This window comes from Neophocaena asiaeorientalis, unplaced genomic scaffold (genome assembly GCF_003031525.2).
Source record: "Neophocaena asiaeorientalis asiaeorientalis breed wild unplaced genomic scaffold, Neophocaena_asiaeorientalis_V1.1 scaffold268, whole genome shotgun sequence".
NCBI lineage: Eukaryota > Metazoa > Chordata > Mammalia > Artiodactyla > Phocoenidae > Neophocaena > Neophocaena asiaeorientalis.
The window spans coordinates 12,453,604-12,477,989 of record NW_020173979.1 but is presented as its reverse complement, the minus strand read 5'-3'; the positions used below and the strand labels follow the sequence as shown (position 1 = coordinate 12,477,989).

At 36.8% G+C, this 24,386-nt stretch overlaps 1 protein-coding gene across 1 annotated transcript in view; it reads left to right on the top strand.

Annotated features, from left to right (window-relative positions):
• The window catches only part of GABRA1 (gamma-aminobutyric acid type A receptor subunit alpha1), a 60,667-nt gene that overhangs the window by 27,098 nt on the left and 9,183 nt on the right, over nucleotides 1-24,386 (top strand). Inside the window, exons 6-8 of the mRNA XM_024753374.1 lie at nucleotides 2,715-2,797; nucleotides 10,253-10,396; nucleotides 20,244-20,396. Of these exons, the coding sequence (XP_024609142.1) occupies nucleotides 2,715-2,797; nucleotides 10,253-10,396; nucleotides 20,244-20,396 (380 nt within the window). The remainder of the gene's footprint in view (nucleotides 1-2,714; nucleotides 2,798-10,252; nucleotides 10,397-20,243; nucleotides 20,397-24,386) is intronic.

The window sequence follows — 24,386 nt, the reverse complement described above, 5'->3', positions numbered from 1 at the left end:
TATATATATATATATACACATCCCCAATATTTTCTAATTCAATAGAGGAACTTCTCCCTACTATTAACATCGTGGATTCCTGCATTCCAGTAAGGTCTAGATTAAATTTCTAGAAGCTATCTCATGGTATATATCTGAAAATGTTTCTATTTAAAAAGGAGAAAAAAACCAGAAAATAGAAAAAGTTCAAAATTTTTATATATAAATTCATGTGGAAGTATACATTTTGAAGAAGTATATTAATTCACAATGATGTTAATTAGACTGAGAATATAAATATTCTTAATTTTGCTTAAATTGAAGACTACATATATATTTTTGCTCCATAAACATTTCCCCCATTTTGAGATTACTGTAAGCCCAGAATCTGGATACCAATCATTCATTTATGGATGAATGAAAGAAACATGAATTGAATAAAGGTTTGAATATTTTTAGAAAAAAAGTTGTTTAAAAACATTCCTATTTTATGAGAAATTAAGAATTATCCAGGACTTGCGACTTCCCTGGTGGTCCAGTGGTAGAGAATCCACCTTCCAGTGCAGGGGACATGGGTTCAATCCCTGGTCGGAGAACTAACGTCGCACATGCTGTGGGACCACTAAACCAGTGCGCCACAGCTGCTGAGCTCACACACCTCAGCTAGAGAGCCTGTGTGTAGCAAACTACAAAGCCCGCACGCCACAACTAGTGAGAAGCCCACGAACTGCAGCGAAAGATCCCACATGCCGCAATGAAGATGCTGTGTACCACAACTAAGACCTGACACAGCCAAAATATAAAATAAATAAAATATTTTAAAAAATTATCTAAGACTCATTCTGAAGAGATGCAGTTTTTTCATATCCAGATGACTTGTTGGAATGTTGTTTTTATAGATCTGGCCAGCACTTGGTAATTTAGACCATCCAATTATTCCTTTGGTATGAAAAGGTAATAAAGGCAACCCCTAGACTTGGCGGATTGTGTTTCGAGTGGGAGTAGAGTGATATTTTGACTTTGGAGAAAGCTGCCAGAATCCCTAGCTTTTTATACCCAAATGAAAGAAAAACTGCTTTAAGAGCCACTTTAGATAGATGTTGGACTCAACTAGTAAAAGTGTAATAGGACTGAAAGAATGAAAATTCCAGAAAAGAGAGAAAGTAGAGGATCAGTGGACAGATGTGTTGAGAAATTTCCAGATCATCTAAGCAGGATCTATTTATAGTTGAAATTTGAAATATTCTCCCCTTGTAAAATATCCTACACTTGTTTTTGAGCCTAAATCTAGTATCCTTTCCTGCCAGTTGCTAATTATCTAAGGAGAGATTTGTGTATACTGAACAGTTTATCAGTTAATAGTTCCTGATATATGTAATATTCATCAGTAACTAACCTATATCCCCCTTCTCCTAAATTTCTCATCACCTTTGCTAATGTGTTACCACTTCCCTGAATAGTTTGACTTAACTATATGAGTTTAATCATTAATTTACACATTTCATATTTACTTTAATTAATATTGTAATCACTTCATGATTTTACTTGTTATAAAGCCATCTTGCCACATTAGAGTTACTTAATAATATGGGTAAATATATTTTCTGAAAATTATGTGAGGAATTTGGGTGTAAATTTTCCATAGTTCCACCAAATGAGATCAAATATATTTCAGTGAATTTCTTTCTTGACTATCCTTTTTAAAAACATAAATAGAATTCACATTCCCATTCCCATAACATAGGGACTAAAAAGAAGCTCAGCAGAGTACTGGCTTCAATTAGGCAGATTTGTAGGTAAAACTAAGTGGTTGGAATATAGTGAAATCACTTATAAAGGAGGCTTTAGGTGAATGTCAGCTTCACAGAACCTGAGGACAGTTCCTCCCTCACCTATTCCTTTGTTGTCTTATGCATTTGGTGCTATATTAGGGAAGGTGGGAAGAGATGCACTTAGGAATGGAGATATTTGCCTCTCTTCCTTGTTATCCATGTCTTCTCAACCAAGGATGAATTAGTATTGTTGCAAGTATTTATTTGCTTACATCTCATTTTATTCTCAAAGGATTTGCTCTGGTAGGTGGATTAGTTGATGATGCCTATTTTGGAAAACTTTGGCAATGCTTGCCCATCATACAAAATCAGGTGTCACCTATTTTCTCAAAACAGACAAAAAAAATGGATAGAACCCAGTCATTGTTGTAAATAATTCTTTATATTTTTTATTTTACTTTTTAAATTTTATTTATTTATTTTTGGCTGCATTGGGTCTTCGTTGCTGCACACAGGCTTTCTCTAATCGCGGTGAGCAGGGGCTACTCTTCGTTGTGGTGCTCAGGCTTCTCATTGTGGTGGCTTGTCTTTGTTGTGGAGCATGGGCTCTAGGCGCGTGGGCTTCAGTAGTTGTGGCTCATGGGCTCTAGAGCGCAGGCTCAGTAGTTGTGGTGCACAGGCTTAGTTGCTCCGCAGCATGTGGGATCTTCCCGGACCAGGGCTCGAACCTATGTCCCCTGCATTGGCAGGTGGATTCTTAACTACTGCGCCACCAGGGAAGTCCAAGAATTCTTTTTAGATCGTTTGAATATTAACAGCTCGGTATAGCATTGCCATTTGTGTTTGTCTCTCCTGCTTTCTTAATATATTTGCTATAGTTAATAACATCCCACTTGTATTTATCAGAAAGTATCTAATCTATAGAACTTTTGTTTGTATCCCATACATCCCTTAATCGATAAGGCTGACGGTGAGAGCTGAATGTCCAATGCATTTGGAGGATTTCCCTATGGATGCCCATGCCTGCCCACTAAAATTTGGGAGCTGTGAGTAAATTTATTTTATTTTTATTTTTATGAGAGGCATGTCTTTGAGCAAGAAACCTCCAGTTAGTTATGAATGTTCAAGAGACAGATAAAGAACATCAAGAATATTTAAACAGTGATTTACTGCAAGTGCTTTCTATAAGTAATAATCTTTGACTTCACTTTTTAATATTTTTTCAGGAAGGGGTTATTCCCTATCTGTTGAACTAGAAGGAAGGGATTTAACTATTTAGTGGAAAAATTCTATTTTTGTTCAAGTAGTATTCATAAAAAACCAAATGGAGTTTGGATGCTTCTACCTCACAGATAATATCTTCTTTCCAATAAATGGAGATCACTGTGTTTATTTTATATCATTACTGACATTGGTTTGTTCTTAAGAATAATTTGACTTGTTTATCGAATGGAAATATTGGTAGGTGGCAAAGGACAATAATTAGGTCCTCTTAATAATGAAGCCTACACCCAAAGATGATGCTAGAAAAGAATTTAATTATAGTCTTAAAACAGTTCTAGATATATTTGGATATCTCATGAAGTTCATGTATATATGAATGCTTTTGAAGCTATCTTAGATAAATCACCTTTATGATAACTTTCAGGGTTTCTGCTACTTGAAAATATGCAGGCGCACACGTTAGAGGAGCCCAGAGAATGGTGGTCAGCAGAGTTAGGTTCTCTTGTCTTCCTCTACTTTTCTGCTTTTGATTATAGTGTGCGTGCATAAAGTGAGGAGGAATAATGTATTCCTGGTTTCCTGCAGGGGAGTTACGTATAAGGACTGAGTCAACCTCTTGACTAACCTAACCAGCTTTCTGTTCTCACTAGACAGGCAATCTGAGCAACTATTTTGGTGAAGGTATGATTCACAGAAGAAAAATAGTGGTAGTGTAGGAAGACAGCAAGCAAAGAAAATAGCAAAGGGCCTTCGGGTTCCTAGCAGCGCTAGTCATGGAAAGACAACTTTCTCTATTTATAAATCTCATTCTATACTGAAACCCAAGGGTAGACTACTTCAAAAACTGTCAGCTAAACAGGCCTTTGATGATAACTCCCTCCTCTCCATTTTCTTCCCCAATTTAATGTATGTTCTATACCATGAACTATTATTTTTTTCTGATTACTGGTTCCATTTTTAACGATAATATTATGTATTATGTGTTACTTGTATGCCAGGCAGTGTACTAAATATTTGTATATGCATCAGCTCATCTAATCCACAAAATAATCTTATAGTTAGGGATATCATACATCATAGTTGGCCTGAAACAGTACTGATTCATGACTAAATCCTGGTATAACTAATAGTACCTCCTTTTGGCTTCAAAACTATCTTGTTTTAGACAATTAATTTTATGTTTAGTATATTAGTTAGCTCACTCACTTTTAAGCAGTGAGTATAGCTTAAAAAAGAGGAGTTTATATTTTTATACAAGATATATGAAGGTAAGTGACTGTTGGTTAATTGCTGGTTAGTTCAGCATCTTAACAAGGATGCTGTCTTAAGACGTCCTTAGAAATTCTCCCTGATGACAAAATGGTTGTTGCAACTCCAGCCATTGCCTCTGCTTTCAAGATGAAGAGGAATAGTGGGAAAAGAAGAAAAGAGTGCCTGTGTCAAAAAAGTAAAATCTTTCCCTAAAGACTTAGCAGGTATCTTCTCACATCTTATTAATTAAAGCTGTGTCACATGACCAATGCTAAATGCAAAGGAGGCTGGGGAAAAATATTTTTAACTAGGCACATTGTCATCCTGAAGAAAATCAACAGTGAGGATAAAACAAATAATGTCTCATATAAGAAAACTGAAATTTAAAGAAAAACAAGTAAGCTGTTTTCCACCTCAGAGCCTTTGCACATGCTCTTTTTTCTGCCTGGGTTACTCTCCCCTTGGTTTTTAGCATAGCTGGTTTTATTTTTTAAATATAGGATTTTTATTTATTTATTTTTTTGGCCATGCCTCACAGCTTGTGGGATCTTAGTTCCCCAACCAGGGATCGAACCCTTGGCCCTCGGCACTGAAAGTGCCGAGTCCTAACCACTGGACCGCCAGGGAATTCCCCGTGGCTGGTTTTATCTATCCCCTACATCTCAGCATAAATATCGGTTCCTAGGGCCTTTCTTAAAGCCCTTATCAAAACCTGTAGGTGCTCCCATCAGTCTTCTTGATCACAATACATATTTATTTTATACTATTTATCACAGAAATAATTATTAGTTTTGTTAACATTGTTATTGTCTGGAGACTGCAGACTCCATGACAGCAGAATCTGTTTTGTTCTACATTTCCTAGCACAGAGCCTAATACAATGTAGGCACTCAATAAATATTTATTGAATGGATAAAGATGATAATAATCAGGTTTTAAATGCCCCTTCAGTGTTTAAGCCTCAGAAATGATGGCCTCAGAAAAGAGGGTTTAAGGACTGTGGGGAATGAAACCTCAACATCAAAGACTTAATATTGAAGAATAGGCTCAGGAGGCATACGCTCAGTGGAAGGGAACACCATGGAGAATCACTGTTGCCTGCCAGTAGCACGGGAAGATGCAGCAGTGGTCCATTTATTGTATTGTCATTTCTCCAACGTGGCCTAACTAGCGTATTTCAGAGATAAAGAAACTGAGGCAAAAGTGAGATAAAAATGCTTTGACCCAACTTTTAAAGCAAACACCTTGCCAAAGTATCAGAGAGAATAAGGAAAACATAAGCGAGATGATTTTGCAATAATTTAGTAAAGCACTATGTAATAAATGTTCATGAGGTGCGGAAGCAACTTCATCCATATGTTGATAAGAACCAAACCTGGAAAAGCAGATGTTTTCCTTACCACTCGCCATTAGATTCTGATTGTCAGTGCTACATTATACTTTCTGCTTGTTAGGGATAACACCCTCTGTATAAGGCCAGATAACTCAAACACAGTATATATACATAAGGCAGCTGACATCTTTTAACTGCTTTCTGAGGAATTTACAAAATAAGGCTTTGATTCTAGAAGAAGAGATTCAGATTATATTCTGACAGTAAGGTCTAGGCAAGTGCTAGACGTAGTCAGGACATAATAAATGACCATTTCCTGACTGATTATCAAGCAGTGTCTTATAAACAAGGAGAAAGGGATAAATAGAAATTCAAAAGAATTCTGAACAATAAATAATTTAGAAATTATTTAGTGTACCTGCCTCATACAAATGGAAAAACAAAGGCCCATAAAACCGAAGTGACAGATGCTCTTCTGATACTGTCTATGCTGTCTTTTTAAAAAATTTTTTCTTAAGTAATCTACTGATTTATTTGAAATCTGAGCTTAATGTTTTTGACTACATAGCTGAAGACTCTTTCTAACCTTCTTTTCTTTATGCTAAATACTGTCAAATCAAAAAAGTTTTCATAGGACCTACTTTCCAGATATGGGAACAAAGAAATAATAAGATATATCACCTATTGTGGAGCTTTAGGTTGAGCTTTTAGGTGTATCTGTCTTCTATATTTAAAACAGCAAATTTCATCATGTGAATTTACTCTTCATTTTGGAAGGTTTCTATTGAGAGATGTAAACAATGAGTAATCTCTACCTTCACAACAATAGCATATTTATAGTAGATTTCATACACAATGGAGTTTCTAAAAATTGCAAATGAGACACTGAATTATATGAAATGAGAAGTCGGTGGTAACACATTTTTCTTTTCCCTCTACAAGTAAATTAGCAGCCCATTGGCAACACATGACAAGATATAAAAAGATAGGGTCCAGGGCTTCCCCGGTGGCGCAGTGGTTGAGAGTCCGCCTGCCGATGCAGGCGACACGGGTTCGTGCACCGGTCCGGGAAGATACCACATGCTGCAGAGCGGCTGGGCCCGTGAGCCATGGCCGCTGAGCCTGCGCGTCCGGAGCCTGTGCTCCGCAACGGGAGAGGCCACAATAGTGAGAGGCCCGCGTACAGCAAAAAAAAAAAAAAAAAAAAAAAAAAAAAAGATAGGGTCCAGCCACTGTTGCTAATGACAGTGTGATAAAGTAGCAAGAACTCTAAATTTTATGAAATGACACAAGGTTTAGAATTGGTTTCATCAATAGTTACATGACCACCAGTTACCTTTGCTTGGCTTTTGAGCATATATTAGAGTCTTTGCCTAGAAAATTCTTACTAACAGCAGTGGAGTAGAATGAACGCTATTCTATGTTCCTATCTTGGTTTTCCCACTAAGTAACTATGCACCCTTAAACAAGTCATTTAATGTACCTGTGCCCCAGCTTGCCATTTGTAAAATGAAATAAACTATGTGACTCTAAAAGTTCTTCCCCATTAACATTCAGTGATTCCAGGTCACCATAAACCCAGTATGTCCTCTTTGGTAAGACCCTTCCACTTGACAAACAAGAGTTTATCATGACCAGAAAAACATTTTACTGAATACAGGTACCTACAAATTTTAAGTGATATGGTTCTTTTCAAATGTGTGCTCTGGCCTCTCCAAAGGGATTTTTTTTTTAATAAATAAAGTTTTAGACCCTCCTAACAAATGCAATCATGCCACTATATACAATTCTGAAATGCTTACTTTTTTTTGTTTTTTTTTAAGTCAATGAGATGTGTTAAGTCAATGGGAGAAATCCTTTCACAATGTATATGTATAATAAATCCTCACATTGTACACTTTAAATATCTTACAGTTTTATTTGTTAATTATACCTCAATAAAGCTAAAAATAAATTAATAAAAGACTACTGCAGTTAAAAGAATTTCAGTGAGGACCACTGCAATTAATAAAATAAGAAAGGCAATGACAATAAACTCCAAAATTATCTACTGTCACTCTTACATGTTTCTGAAAGAAGCCATAACCACTAAATTAATTCCTAGTATATTCTCTCAAACTTCTGAAAAAATTTGTTTAAAAAGCTATCTGATTGCAAGTTGGTTCAGGAATGATGATGGAGCAGATAGGATACCCACATAAAATCTGGGGAATACTAGCTACATTTTTCTGCATCAATCACCCAGAAACAAGTGGTCACTCTAAAGAGAATGTGGTTCAGAGAATGAGGGGCACGGGCTCACGTCTGGTTTTAGGCAGCCTCATGTTTGTGTGAAAAGGCCACCATTATTTTACATCTCATAGTATTGTACTTTGGACGAATACAAATTTGGACAAAGTATCCAAGCCAGGTTACCATGGGGTGAGGGTTGTGTCGAGCAGGGACTCATTAAGACTTCTGAGCCACAGGCATGTTTGCCTTTGAGGGCCATTCCTCCAAACATATATATTAAAAATGTATTTTAATTTTTATTTTATCTTTTAAATTTTTATATTTTATGACGATATTAATAAAAAGTTTGATTATATTCATTTTTTCTTCTGATTTAAAAAAAAATGTGAAACATGTCTGTGCCTCCTAGGTATGGAGCCTACTGTCCCTAATGGAGAAGTTGGCCAAGGGGTAAAGCTTTCACCATAAGGCTAACATTTGCTATCATATCCCACACTCAGAAGCCCTGGAAACTGTTTTTGCTACTGCGATATCCCTTCAATGTTTATCTCTCTACATCTAAACAGAGGAGAATAGGTACCACCATTAGAACCTAAATGACGTGGGTGTTCTGTGACTAGAAATCAGAAAAGCTATGGAACTCCTTCTCTTTCTCCTTCTCTGTCTCTCTCACTCTGTACATCTCCTCGTCTAACCTTCCTGAATTAAAGATAAGGATTATGACCTAACGTCTCCTATAGGAGGATGACTAGGTTAAAGTGTTACATGACAAATAAGAATGACTGAGAAGTGGAAAGAGCTGTACGGTCCTCCTCCTCCTCTTCCTCAGCATCATGAGAGTAAATATCTATGAGAAGGATAATTAATTAAAAAGAAAGTAAAATCACACACTTTAAAAATGGAGATATCACCTCACACCGGTCAGCATGGCCATCAACAAAAAATCTACAAACAATAAATGCTGGAGAGGGTGTGGAGGAAAGGGAACCCTCTTGCACTGTTGGTGGGAACATAAATTGATACAGCCACTATGGAGAACCATATGGAGGTTCCTTAAAAAACTACAAATAGAACTACCATATGACCCAGCAATCCCACTACTGGGCATATACCCTGAGAAAACCATAATTCAAAAAGAGTCATGTACCAAAACGTTCATTGCAGCTCTATTTACAATAGCCCGGAGATGGAAACAACCTAAGTGTCTATTAACAGATGAATGGATAAAGAAGATGTGGCACATATATACAATGGAATATTATTCAGCCATAAAAAGAAATGAAATTGAGTTATTTGTAGTGAGGTGGATGGACCTGGAGTCTGTCATACAGAGTGAAGTCAGTCAGAAAGAGAACCAACAAATACCATATGCTAACACATATATATGGAATCAAAAATAAAAAAAGGTTCTGAAGAACCTAGGGGCAGGACAGGAATAAAGATGCAGATGTAGAGAATGGACTTGAGGACATGGGGAGTGGGAAGGGTAAGCTGGGACGAAGTGAGAGAGTGGCATGGACATATATACACTACCAAATGTAAAATCGAGAGCTAGTGGGAAGCAGCCGCATAGCACAGGGAGATCAGCTCAGTGCTTTGTGACCACCTAGAGAGGTAGGATATGGAGGGTGGGAGGGAGACGCAAGAGGGAGGAGATATGGGGATATATGTATATGTATATCTGATTTACTTTGTTATAAAGCAGAAACTAACACACCATTGTAAAGCAATTATATTCCAATAAAGATGTCAAAATAAAAAAAGGATGCTTAGTAAAATTTCCGGTGTTATCACATTTATCATGACCTTCCCCTGGCCTGATATAATCTGGACCCAGGCTACTGCCTCTAACCTCATTTCAACTCTTCATTCTGGCCACATTAGTCTTCTTGTTCTTCGTTAAATATGTCAAGCTTTTACCTGCCCTGGAGGAAGAAACTTGTTAGCTCCATCTATCCAGAGTACCCTTCCCCAAGACATGGCTCCCTCTCACATTTCTGTCATGTATTTGTATAAATGTCATTTCCTCAGTGAACCTCTTTGAGTCCCTTACCTAGAATAGGCCCCATCCCCTCCATTCTCTATCCTCATATCTGTTGTATATGGCTTTACTGCATTTAACACTACTTGAATTATGTATTCATTAGCTTCTCTGCTTTTGTCCCCACTACTGCAATGCATGTTCCACAAGATCAGGCGTTTGTTATGTTCACTGCTGTATCCTCAGCAAGGTACTCAGTCCTTTGTAGATGCTTAAATACCATTTGTTATGAGTGAACTGATAACTGAATGAATCAGGAAAATGTGTCAGTTTTCCTAAACTAAGGGATATGGGCTCTCCTTTCCTAGGCTGACCTCTGGAACCATGTGTTAGAAAATATGAAACTGATAGAACACACCAACTAACTAGGAGAAGCAAAGCAGCAAAACACATGGACCATCTTCCATTCTTTCCTTTTAGATGCTTACACGAGAGCGGAAGTTGTTTATGAGTGGACCAGAGAGCCGGCACGCTCAGTGGTTGTAGCAGAAGATGGGTCACGCCTAAACCAGTACGATCTTCTTGGACAAACAGTAGACTCTGGAATTGTTCAGTCTAGCACAGGTGAGTGCCATTTAGTTACTTTAGATAGGGGAGAAGGACCAGAAAAAGGTTTTGTAAGGATGTGCAAATTCAGTTAAGTCCCTCAATGACACAAGTAGAGAGAGTGAAAATTGCACTAAACTGGGGAACAGTTGGACTGGGAGCTAGTGTAAACTCTATAGACCTGTGACCTTGAATTTGACATTTAATGCCTTTTGGTCTCTGGGGGGTTTTGTTGTTGTTTGTTTGTTTACAAAATGAAGAAGTAGTTCCATGTGATCAGGGTAGCATTGTATTTAGACATGTGAACTTTTGGAGATGAATATATGGGTTAAATCCTTATTCCTCCAGCTTGCCAGTTAATTGTGGTCACCTCACAGGGTTGTTGGAAGGAATGAATTAAATCCATGAAGAGTAATCATCACACTTCCTGGCACATAAAAAACTCTTAATAAATGTTAGCTATTAATATCATCTAGGCCCCATTTATTGTCATGATTCAATAAATCTTGGTAAATTTCTAGCGGCAATCATTACGCATAGGATACCAAAAAGCCTTTTTTTCCCCACAAATCCATTTGTAACTCTAGCCAGTGATTTTCTACAGCTAAAATCTACACTGATCACTCCATTCTGGAATTAAAAGTAGATGGACCACCATCCTTCTTGGTACTGTAACTGTTTTACCAATGAAATACTCAGAATTAGATCAGATACTATGCAGCAGCTGTATCTAAAATTTTAAACTTTTGAAGTTGCTTCAAGAAATAAGATGAGTTTAGTTATGCATGTATCCCTTTTGTGACTAAGGGATATGTGATCATAGGGTCAGATAATTATAAATAAAATTTGGATTCTAACAATTAGGAAAATGTACTCCCTTAATACCAATATTTTTAATTATGTTCAATTACTGAAAGCTTAGCAAGGATCAACAATTTTATGACTGTATCTAAAATTTGAAATTAGTTCATTCACTTTGATTTGTAATTCCTGAAAAAAAAGACAATTAAGTGACATGTAAAGGCAGAATTGCCCTTTTTCTCAGGAAAATTTCTTCCTTACATTTCAGACTTTATATTAGGACCATGATCATTATAATCTGACCATTCTAAATTCAAGTAATAGGTCAATATATCTTACTCTGATTATTGGGTAATTGCTGCTTAACAGGATCTGTCTTTTGCTTACTTTATAGCATCCATGGCTACTATAGAAGTTGAAATATTTATGTTTCTTGCTTTGAAAAATGGAGAAGATTTTCCCTCAGCTTTGCCTACCTTAGAAGTGCACATGGCATAGTGGGAATGTGTTAGGCTTTGCAGTGAGAAAGATGTGGGCTCAAGTCCTAGTCCTGCCTCTTAGAAGCCTGGTGACTTTGGGAAGGTCATTTATCCAATTAGAAACTCTGTTCTCTTCTAATAATGGCGAGTCTGTAATTGTGCATTAAAGATGAGATAGTATAAAACACTAAACAGAGTGTTATACAGTAGATGCTCAAAATGGTGTGCAATAGCTGTTGTTATTGTCCTGAAAATATCCCAAAACGTGGAAAATACCGAAAATTTTTCTTCCTCACCAAGTTATGTTGGAAAAGATACTAAAATGATCAGTGCTTACTTTTTAAAACTTGAATGCTATTATAAACTGGATACTGTGGCAGGTGCTACAGTCAATGATAGACAAGACATATCTTGCTCTCATGAAATCTGAAGTCTAAAGGAAGACAAACACAAACTATAGTTATCAAAATGGGTGGTAACTGTTGTGATTAACATTTTTGTGAGGGCAAGTACCTGTCTGTCTTCTGTATCCCTATGATTTACTACAGTAGATGAAACAGGAGGCACTAAATAAATATTCTGAATGAATGAATAAAAAATAAATGAATCCAGCCTGGGTAATCAAGGAAGGATTGCTGCAGGGGTTGACTTTCATTTTGTCAATCTGTATTTGTTGGGATCCAAGTAATCACTATCCTAGGCCCAGGACATTCAGAATAATAGACAAAGAACTTCCCCTCAAGAAATTCTCTCCCTACTATCATTAGAATGGAGGTTAGAGGATGTCAGGGAAATAGTATTTCAAATGCAAGAGCATGCATGCAATAGGACAAATATATACTACGGTTGCTGGGAGGAAGCAGTGCTTCCATTCTGTTCTAATGCTAGTGACCTTGGTGTGTCACTGTATCCCTCTTTATATTCTAGTTCCCATGTCTGCAAAATAAGTGGCTTAGTCTGATGAACTTGGAGACCTTTTTCACTTTTGGTTTCCTAAATCAGCCTACCTACATTCTTGTTACTCAGAAAAGATATACAGTCCCAAAAGGGCAATAGGTGAGAAAGAGTGGTCCAACCCACCACCACCAAGGTGGCTAGACCTCATAAGTTAGGCTCATTAAAAGTCATCATTTCGTGTTAGAGCTGCAAGTTTATCTGTACAAAATAAGAGCTTTTCCTTGTCATTCCAATAATGACATGATATGGGGGGAGGGGGGAGGAGAATAAAGCGCAAATTCTCAAATGTGGGAGCTCAGTTTGATGTATGTTTTCCCCTCCACACTAAAACCCTGAACTACCCTTCCTCTGGGTCTCCTTTAGCTCATCAAAAATACACCTTGTTACATTTCTATGAGAAGAAACAAAGACCTTTTGTAAGGTCTTCAATCCCATATTTCACAACTCCTACAGAGCCTTGAAAACATTAAGATAAATGACATTGAGTGCTATTATCTCCCTGTTTCTGCCAGAAGACTAGGAATGGTGGCAGAAAAGTACACACACATTGAGAATGATTAGATAAAAAGCATCTTCTCTTACCTTAAAATTCTCTGTGGGGAGAGAAGCAATTCAGGTCACCTTCTAGAAGGTTAGAAGGTGTTTCCCTGCTTGCGTGCAACCAGCACATGTGTGAATACTCACTCACACACACTACCAGTAACCTCTTTCAGGTCAAACACCTCTAGATCACTTCAGTGCCATAGGAGGGAAGATATGAGGCTCAATCCAATACTTGGATTTTTCTCAGTGCAAACATATTAGAGGGACAGTCCCTTCATTGGAATCTGCCATCAGTTTGGGGGAAAAAATGAGTTGGAGACTTAGTTTGAAGTGCACTTATTCACCTGGCAGAGCAAACTTGTTACAAGGACACAGAAGGATGAGTCTAGTCAGTTTTCACATCTGATGCAATTCTCTGTTATCCATTCATTTATTCACTTAGTCCTTCAACCATTTGCTCATTTACTCTGTTTGACACTGTGATCGGGCCTGGAAAAGAGAGGTGAAGGACCCATAGTTCCTGCACTCAAGAAGCTCATGGTTGAGTGATGTAAGTAGCTAATATGCATTGCGTTGTTCTAATCCTTACAACAGTCCGAGGTTGTAAGTATTATCATTATCTCCATTTTACAGATGGGACATAATTGAGGCCCAGAGAGGTTTAATGATTATTCCAAGGTCACACAGCTAGGCAGTGGCAGAGCTGGGATTTGAACTTGGGAAGTCTAGCTATAGAGTGTGTGCTCTCAACCACGTGACACACTAGTAATAGGCAGGATAGACATGTGAAAATGCAACAATGTGGTATAGCATGGAGCTTAAGGGGTGGATTCTGGAGTTATACTGTGAGGTTTTGAATGTTGGTTTTACCACTTATTAACTGTGTGACCTTCCTCTGTTCATCTTTTCTCTTGTACTACTTGGAGATGATCAGAGGATCTACTTCATGAGTTACTGTGAAATTGAAATGAGAAAAATGCATGTAAACTGCTTACCAGAGTATCTGACATGTAAAAATTATATAATAAATATTAGATATTACTATTAATAGTAATGATGAAGTTAGTACAAGAAAGCTACATGATGACACCGAAGAAGACGTCATTTCTTCTTGAAGTATAAGGGAAGGCAGTTTGAAACTAGACCCCAGCCATGGCCCCCTGACTCATTCTAATATACCACAATATGCTTCCTAAGGAATTCTTTAAGGAAAGCCCACACAAAAATTATAATTGTAATTAAGGGACATGACAATGTGACTTATACAGAGATGCAAAGTTGTTAAATTTGGCATTAGGTGTAAGAATAATATCACGGCTATAAAATAAGAAGAATGTAATATAAAATGCTTTTTTTAAAACACAACAATGATGACTGGAAAGTCGTCATATTTGCCTAAGTCAATAGACAGGTGTGATCAAAGGAAACGTAGGTGAGTTTTGTCTAATAAGAATGTCTCTTCTTGGGCTTCCCTGGTGGCACAGTGGTTGAGAGTCCGCCTGCTGATGCAGGAGACACGGGTTCGTGCCCCGGTCTGGGAAGATCCCACATGCCACGGAGCGCATGGCCATTGATAAAAAAAAAAAAAAAAAAAAAAAAGAATGTCTCTTCTCTGTGAATGACTTTTGTTTATTCTTAGAACAGATGACCAGGGAAAATTATAGGATCCTCTTTCCTAGAAACAGTCTTCTCTGGATGAGTTAAGGATGACTCTGCAGGGTTGAAATGAATGAGGAAAGCAACTGTTTTCACTGACCAGGGAGCAATAGTGGTGATCGACATTCACCAAAGGAGCCTCAGGACTTCTATTTTTGCAGCCTAATACATGATCTCCAGAGAAATAATATAACTGTAAGACGTGAAAACAGGCTTGTAGGAGGGAAGATGGAGAGGGAAACTTACATAGTCATCTGGTCAACCTAATCATATTTCAGATGAGGAGATAGGTCCAGAGGGGTTAAGTGGCCTAGAACTATAACCATTGTTTCCTTATTTCTATTTCAGTACTCTCTGAAGCAGATATTAAAATACCAGCCCCTCCCTCAATGACATTTTTTATTCCTCATTCCTTTGAAAAAGGTAGCATCTTAGAAAACACAAAATTTAGAATACTTGAAAGGAAAGTAATAGCTTTACATCCACTACAATTTTGTTAAAGAAATGAATGGAGCTAGAGAATCCATTTCTATCCTTTCTACCTTTACACTGTAAATCTGCATGTGACTCAGACTTCTTTAGAAGAACTTTCACATCTGTTATTTCATATTATCCTCACAGCATCCCAGGAAACAGTTAAGTAGCACATTATCATTTTTACGGAATAAATGAGAAAACTGAAGTCAAATAAAGTTAAGCAAGGAATTTACTCTAAGTAACCAACATTTAAGAAAGTAAAGGATGGAAGCCAGATCTAAAGAAACCCTCAATGCTGCTTTACAAAATTATATTCCTGCTTCTTTTCTTCTCTCTAATTTTGTATTGTGATGTATAAGAAATATTGTCACATCTAATTTACAAGCTTCCCTCAGGGTTACATGATGTGCAAGGATATTTGAATTACAATTCTTCTAGACTGTTAAATCAGAGGGAAATAATTTGACATGCTTAGTACATAAGCACTTGATGTCTAGAGATACTCTCTCAATCCAATTTACATGACTTTTTTGGGTTTTTTTCTTTCATTTTTAAATGATTACAATGTGATTCTGATTTTGCCGCCTTTTGCTCTCCTTATTTAAATGTTATTGATGGAAATAATCAATAAATAATATATAGTAAGAATAGATAAAAGTTTTATTTGAGCCAATCTGTGGATTATAGCCTGGGAGACACAGATTCAAGAAGTGCTCTACCAGACTACAAAAATGGGGGAGGCTTATAAAGGCAAAAACTGCAAAATTACATAAGCTGTTTGTCAGAAATTATAGATGGAGCTGGCAAGAAGTAAGGATGTTTATTAAGCAAGGGTTGGTTGGGGTCTGAAATGGATGCATAGTTACATGGGGAGAAATTGAGACCATAAGGTTGCAGCTGGCAGCTGCTAGCAGATATTATTTTGAGAATGGCTGGTGGTGTCCTTGAGTCTGGTAGAGTTCAGAAAATTGAAATTCTCAGTGATACAGGAATATATCTGAAACCACATCCACAGTGGCCACCCAGATCCATTTTGGATGCCTGAACCTCAGTTATTCCATTTAGATTTTTAAATGAATTCTTTTCTTTAATGGTTAAAGTCGATGTACAATACATGCTTGACAGGCCACAAGACAGGCTGTTCTGGTTAGCAAAAAGTACCAACCAATTCGTGTATAAACCAGAATGACTTCCCCATGCCTCAACATGTGAAAATTTCTTCCATCAATATTTTGTACCAAAACTTCTTAGATTTTGTTTAACTGAGGAAGGTGACATCAAAAGATTTGAAGTTTTCCTCTACTTTTTCTAATTTGTTAGTGAGGAAGTGGTTTATAAAACAAATATAATGTCACATGATAGCTCCTCCAAAAAAATAATCTTGGCAGAATCTTCCCAAAATGTCACATTGTGAACAACAAAAGATGATAATGGAATATATATAGACATTCACCTTTCTGGCATTATATGACAGATGGAATTTTTTCTTTGAGCTGATGACATTTTGCAGGCTACAATTGAATGAATGGTTAGGAATGATAATGCGTACTCCTGGGAGGTGAGATGTAACCTGACTATATCTACCCAAGGCTACATTTTAGCAGAGTCCCAGGAAAAAAATGTGTCTTTTTGCATTTTTCTCAAATTTGAATCACCTGTTTATTTCAGATGACCTTGGAGACATTATCCAAGTTATCTACAGAAAATAGAAAAAAATTAGATAACATTTTATTTACCTTTCAAAAAAGAGATGCTAGTGGATGTTAATTGCAATGAGTATTCTTAAGCCTCATTCATCCCTTTTCACCATAGGTAGGTGCTGAATATTGAGGATATGTAAAGCCATGCTATACTCAAAGAACTCTCTCTCTTCTTAATTAGCTTTCAGTTTGGTGGAGGTGTATAAGTACATAAATAACTAAAATTAAAAGTATATAATATATTGATAAGTGTAAACAGAAGCTGTAAATAAATTTGAAGTTACTTAATATTGATCAGTAAATAGCAGGTGTTATCATTAATAACAATCATGAAAACATAACTGAATGTATCGATGATTTCCTACTATAGAGAGTACAGGGAGCATTTCTTCTACCAATAATTCTACCAATTCTGACTGGAGAAACAAGAAAAGAAATGGAGAAAGCAACTAAAATTTATTTTAAAACTCTTATGTAGAATGATCTTCACTAGAGCCCTTATTCTGTATTCTCCCCACAATATACTTATCACTATTTTATAATAAGGAAACTGAGGATCAGAGAGTTTAAGGCTACACAGCAAGAAAATAGCATATCTGGGTTTTGAACCCAAATTCATTTGCTTCTAAAGCTAATAAAGTGTCCCCATACAGTACATTTCTTCCTCTTCTACTATGGACTGAGCCCAACCCATATATGAACAAAATATTCGGCTATAGAAGAGGTCAAGTAGGGAATTTTGTTGATCAGATTACTGAGATATGAAAATGTGTGGTGAGACATGAGATGTGATACTGAAACACGTGTCAGAGCTAGGATGTGGAGAGTGTTGGGTATTGGTTAGGGAGTTTGCTTGTTAGTATGTAACACTGGAGACACTGTTGATTATCACATTGTGGGAAGGGAGAGTGGCTACAAGTGGCATCTAGTGGGCAAGAGGCAAGGTATGTGGCTAAATATCCTACATTACACAAGACAGCTCCCACAATAAACAATTATCTGTTCTGAAATGTCAGTAGTACTGAGGTTGACAAACCCTGATGTGGATAATGGGAATCCATTAAGGTGTTTTAAGGTATGTACGTATGCTTTAAAACAATCACTCTGACCTCAAATTTAGGGGAAATTGTAGTTCAGGACATGACTGGAGACCAACAAGACAGTTCATAGATTATGGTAGATTTACATTGTAAATCTGCAAAGGAGATAAGAGCAATGACCATGAGATAAGAGATAGACTGAAAGATACTGCACAGGTGAAATTAAAATTGTGATGATCAACTGATTCCTTTCTCTCTCTTTTGGAAGTCCTACTAACAACCAAGGATTAATTCCAGGTTTTTATCAATAGCCTGAGTGAACAGACAGATGAGAGTGCCATGAATTTAGAAATGGATGCTAAGTGTAAAAGAAGCCCTGCTATATGCTAGTCATTATTTTTTATGGAAAAGTTTAAGTAATATCACTTTTGAACATATTTAGTTGGTGATATCAATGAAAAATCAGTATCTATGAGATGTCTAGTAGATATTAGGAAATACAGTGGTTTTTGAGAGCAATGTCACTTAGAGATGTAGATTCTCGTAGCCATCTGGATAAAAATGACATTAAGAGCAGGGGTGAGAAGGAAAATTCCTTATTAGAGTCAAGAAAAAAAAAATAGAGATGATGACAGCTAAAGACAGAACTATACCAGGAACCTCTACATTTGCTTTGCAGAAAGATGAAGATTAGTGCCCAAGAGACAGGAAGAACTCATAACTCTCTGACTGAAATATCCAGTGAGTTAGCAAAAGAAACTGAAAATGAGAGCTAAAAGGAGAATGTGAGTCTAGAGAGTGCTATCAAGATGGTAGGGGCAGTCAGCATTGCTTAATTTTTAGTGCTACAAAGAAGATGGTCAGTGGGTTTGAAGATTGAGATCTTTAAGACTGAGATGTTCAATTATGGATATTAAGAGATCGTGAGCAGTTTTAACCACATTATAGGGGCTGAAGCTGGATGGCCATGAGCTGAGACATAAATCACAGGTTGAGGAGGGAAAAGTTTGAAGTTGAAGGGAAGGAGGAAGATAGAGAAATGTGAATACCGAAGACAGCAATATTCTCTTAGTAAGAATACACCTATTTTTCTCCTACCCACACACAGATAACTAAGTATATATTCAGAGTGAGTAAAGCTAAAAACTTCTAAGACTTGCAATTAAGAAATAACATCAACTAAAAACAGAAAACACCTCCTACAATTTGGGCTGTGTGTTTATTTCTTTGGGCCTCTAATCAAATCAGACTTTGACATATATAAAGACCATGGAGAGTGCCTAGCTACTTCATTATTTCCCAGACTGGTCTAGGAATTGAGACAAGTTCAAAAGCTAGTGACAAATAGGATTTTTCTGCCCTCACCTTAAAGAATGGTTTGTGTGAATAGGTGGGACCTGAAGAGTTGCATGTTTTGAAACCTTTCCAGGTGATGGTGATGAAGGTGTTCCTCAAAACAAATTTTGAGAGTTCCATCACACTCTTCTCATCTTGATAATCAGGGTAAGCCAAATCCAAGGTCAGAGAGCTACTGAAAGAAAGTGCAAGAGCTGGAATTCAGCTCCCCTGACTTGGACACCAAAGCTCCTCCATTAGACAGGCTGACTCTTTTCTGCAGAGGACAAACTGGTGTCTTCTAATCCACTGGTGTACATCATCAGGATCTAGCACATTGCCTTCAGGGTTATTAAAGCCAATCTGTAAACATATGCTCAGATTTGTCTCTTAAATGTATCATGTACCGGGATTAGGACATAAGAAAATCGATGAGATCTCTGGCACATCAATCTCAACCTCAGTGGCATGTTGGTGTTTGTTTGTTTTTTTAAATTTTATTGGAGTGTAGTTGATTTACAATGTTGTGTTAGTTTCAGGTGTACAGCAAAGTGAATCAGTTATACATGTACATATATCCCCTCTTTTTTTTTCAGATTCTTTTCCCATACAGGCCATTACAGAGTGTTGAGTACAGTACCCTGTGCTGTACAGCAGGTTCTTATTAGTTATCTATTTTATGTACAGTAATGTGTTATGGTGTGTTTTTTAAATGTCTCTTTTCTTTCCTGGATAAAAGCTTTTCTCTCCAGGAACCAGATGTCACATGGATAAAGGCTATGTCTAACCTCCAGGTTCTTGCTGCTGATGGAAAAACTCACAAATAATTTATTTTCAAGGTCAAATTGCTCACCTTACTGTCTGTTTTACCCTCCAGGAGAATATGTTGTTATGACCACTCATTTCCACCTGAAGAGAAAGATTGGCTATTTTGTTATTCAAACATACCTGCCATGCATAATGACGGTTATTCTCTCCCAAGTCTCGTTCTGGCTCAACAGAGAGTCTGTACCAGCAAGGACTGTCTTTGGTAAGTGCCAATCAAGATGCACATGCAAGGGTCTGGAGGGCAAGTTGTATCGTATCTGTGACATTGCAGATAGAATGAAAAAAGTAATAATACGTTAAAATCTGAAGTTAATACAATAGGAATGTTCAAGGAATTACCATTCTCATTATGACATGATTGTAAAAAAATTCTTTTTTTAAAATAGCAAGCTGTTTTAGTGCATGTTAATTGATGGGATTAATGAACACGTGATTTGCTATTTTAGGAGAAAAATGGAATGAAGCAGGTATGAAATGCATGTGATAGATTAAAATACACACATAGAAACATTAATACTTAAATCATACATTTAGAATCATTTAGAATCTAATGATTCTAAAACATTAATACTTAAATCATACATTTAGAATCATGTGTCAGTGTATTTTTTGAGAATCTGAGAAAATATAGTATCAGCAGAACTACTTCTTTACATATATGAAAGCAAGGGGTCCTTATGTAGAAAGAACTCATTGATGACCATGACACCAGTACAGGAATATCTCATTTTACCCAATGTGTGTACTTCTGAAGAGTTACAAATATTTTTTTCTATGAAAATATTTTAAATGCCTTAGATGCTTTAAGTCAGTCTAATGGAAAAATGTTTAAAGGGTAATAACTTTTTACTAATAGGAAAACTCACTCCCTAATTTATAATTTTAGAAGTTTGTATTTCATATAAAGAGGTATTTCCTGCCTGTGTCATAGTACACTGTCTTAAGTGTACTTTTCAGGCTGATGAAAACAAGATTTCATCACCAAAAACTTACTGATTCATTCATTCATTCACTCATTCATTAACTGACTTTTTCTTTGAAATCTACTATGAGGTCCTACTATGTTCTATGCATGGAATGTAGCTGTTACCTTAACATAAACCATTCTTTTCATGAATGTTAAATTCTGGAGCTTAAAATTTGAATAACAATAAAATCATGCAGAATACTTATTGAATGCTTTTATATCAGGCTTTGTTCTATGAAACAACCCTATATTATTTTATTTAACACTAAAAGAATCCTCTGTAATATTATCCCTGTGGTATAGACAAGAAAGCTAAGGAGTGAGATATTAAGTAACTTGCCCAAGTTCAGAAGCTATGAGGTGAAGAAGTCTGGAGTAAGACCCAGACTCTTAGCTCTAGAGTCTGTGCGCTTAATGATGATGAGGTACAACTACCCATGTACTTCCTGCTGCAATGACAAGGCATGGAACGGGGTTGTCGTGGGCAACATAATTTATCTGGAAATTATAACCACATATTTAATTGGTGAAAGGTACAATTATCAAGGTTCATTCCAAAAATATCGACTAGGCACATGCTATGTTTAAAACCCTTTACTATAAAACAGAAGCCTTCAGGGGCTTACATTCTAAACTGAGGATTATCCTTGCGCAGAGACCCCCGTGGCATCAGTCATCTCAGGAAAAAAAGCAAGACTCTGTTACGAGGGCACAGAAAAACATCTTTTCTTCTGAACTTATCAAGGTGCTTCTGGGGTGGAAACCACGAAATCTTTGCTGTGACATTAGCCTAAGAACAGCTAAAGCAAGACCCAGAATGATTTCACCCGCAGAGCAAAAGAGTAGTTCATTTAAAACTCTTTTTTTCCCTTAACACAATTTGTAAATATTAACTAGTGTTTACACCACTTATTAGAACTGAAGATTGAACTCTTGTCAGATGCTCACTTCTATATGTGTATGTAGTTTGAGCCCTTTATTCACTTGAATTATTTTTAAATGAGAACAAATACATGTACTTTATATTTTATGTTTATTTTTGTAGAATGAGCCCAGCACTGTAGTGAAAATGATTTTTTAAAATGCTCACTTCCCCCGCCTTGGTCCCCAACAAATCCTACCCTTCCTTTTTGGAAATCCTCTAAAGCACTTTGGAATGTTTTATAAGTCAAAAACCTTGTTCTTAACATTTTCAACAGTCTGCTATCTCAGCTGACTCATGCCCTTTGGGTAAACATAACTGCATATCTGTAAACTCAACCCTGGCAAGTGTTTCTGTGTATCAAGTTATATATTTCTAATGTTTTAAGTTCAATAAAATCACAAATACAATTTTCTGAGACCTTCAGCCTTCTAACATTTATTTAGTACACGTCTCTATTCTTTCTAGTCTGCGCCCAGTGCATTCCTCTGAGCTGTGGGGAATGCCTGAGAGGGTCATGGGTATTTAAAGAAAAAATACCAGAGGGAAAAAATAAAGCAAAAGTTGTACCTTATAAGAGTTTAGTAAATGGCATCCAAAAGGCAACAAAGCTGGAGCCATTTCATGTCTTAAAACATCATCTTCTTAACCTTCCATCCTCTTTCTCATTTGGAGGCTGTGGTCATGTAAATTTGCTGCCAGACAGACCCAAGTTTTAGGTTCAATCTTCAGTCTTCTAAGTGTCAGTTGCCTATAAAATGAGAGTACAATTAAAATAAAATAGTGCCATTTAAAAGATTAAGTGAGAAAAATAAAATAAAATTTGTAAATTGTCGGGCTCAATACTTGAAACAATAGATACTCAGCATATTTTTGGTTTCTTCCGTTTCCCTATAGCAGGAATTGTAAGACCACACACACACACACACACACACACACACACACACACACACACACACACACACCTCTCTTTATGTTATTGTTAACTGTTTTTAATTTATGGATACATTTTTTTTAAGAACACCCATTCCCCAATTACTTTTAACAGTTGGTGGCCCACATAAGCCAAAATTCAAATAAAAAATGGAATTCACTTTAGCGGGGATTTATCCAAAAGGACTGAAGTTGTTCATAATAAGTTATTAACTTTGGGGCTTCCCTGGTGGCACAGTGGTTAAGAATCCGCCTGCCAATGCAGGGGACATGCGTTCGAGCCCTGGTCCGGGAAGATCCCACATGCCACGGAGCAACTAAGCCCGTGTGCCACAACTACTGAGCCTGCACTCTAGAGCCCGTAATCTGCAACAAGAGAAGCCACCGCAATTAGAAGCCCATGCACCGTAACGAAGAGTAGCCCCTGCTCACTGCAACTAGAGAAAGCCTGCACGCAGCAATGAAGACCCAACACAGCCAAAAAATTTTAAAATGTTATTAACGTTGTCCTTAGTAAGTATCAGGCTAAGTGCTAAACACTTTATTACATTATTTTATTTAATACTCACAATAGCCCTCTGAGTTAGACTTAGTAAAATTAATTTATAAGGAAATAATTACAAAAAATCCAGAAGCTCACAACCGTGAGGCAATTTTCCCAACGTCACTCAGCAGTTACAGAGCTGGGATTTGAAACTGGGTTGCTCTGTTTTCCAAATACTGACATTTAATTACCTTGCTCTTTGCTCAAGTTAATATTGATATGTAAATCTGGGGGCTATTTTCCCACCAATATTCCTGAAACCATTTGTTGGTTACATAATATGGTTAATGCTCCAGAACTTTCTGCAACACCTCCAATGTTCATAGTAAGGCTATTTCCTACAACTGTGACCATGTATCAAAAATATGAGTTAATAAAAATCTCAGTGTTTCTTCTTAGTCCTATCACTTTCTAATAGAGTTAAAGATCATCTGTCTTGAAAATCATGGAAACTAGGGAATGTTGTATGGTTTAAAGCAGTTTAGAAAAATTAGCCACCGACCAGCTGTGTAACCCTGCTGATTCTCTAAAATTAATCAAAAGGGTGAATCATAGGTATGAGTTTTAGACACATGGGATGACAATATCTTCTGTGGCAATAATTTACTTATCTTTAAAATGCTTTCACATATTATTATATTTAATCCTCAAATAATCTTGTAAATGTGCAGAACTTTTCCTCTCTTAGAATTTCAACAATGATGTAGACAATCAAGAGAATGAAGTTTAAATCATCACTTTTAAAGTTATGGAGACTGAGGGCCCTAGAAGTTAACTCGCTTACTCAAGGCTACAGAGCTAAGAAGTAGTGAGGAACTAGTTACTG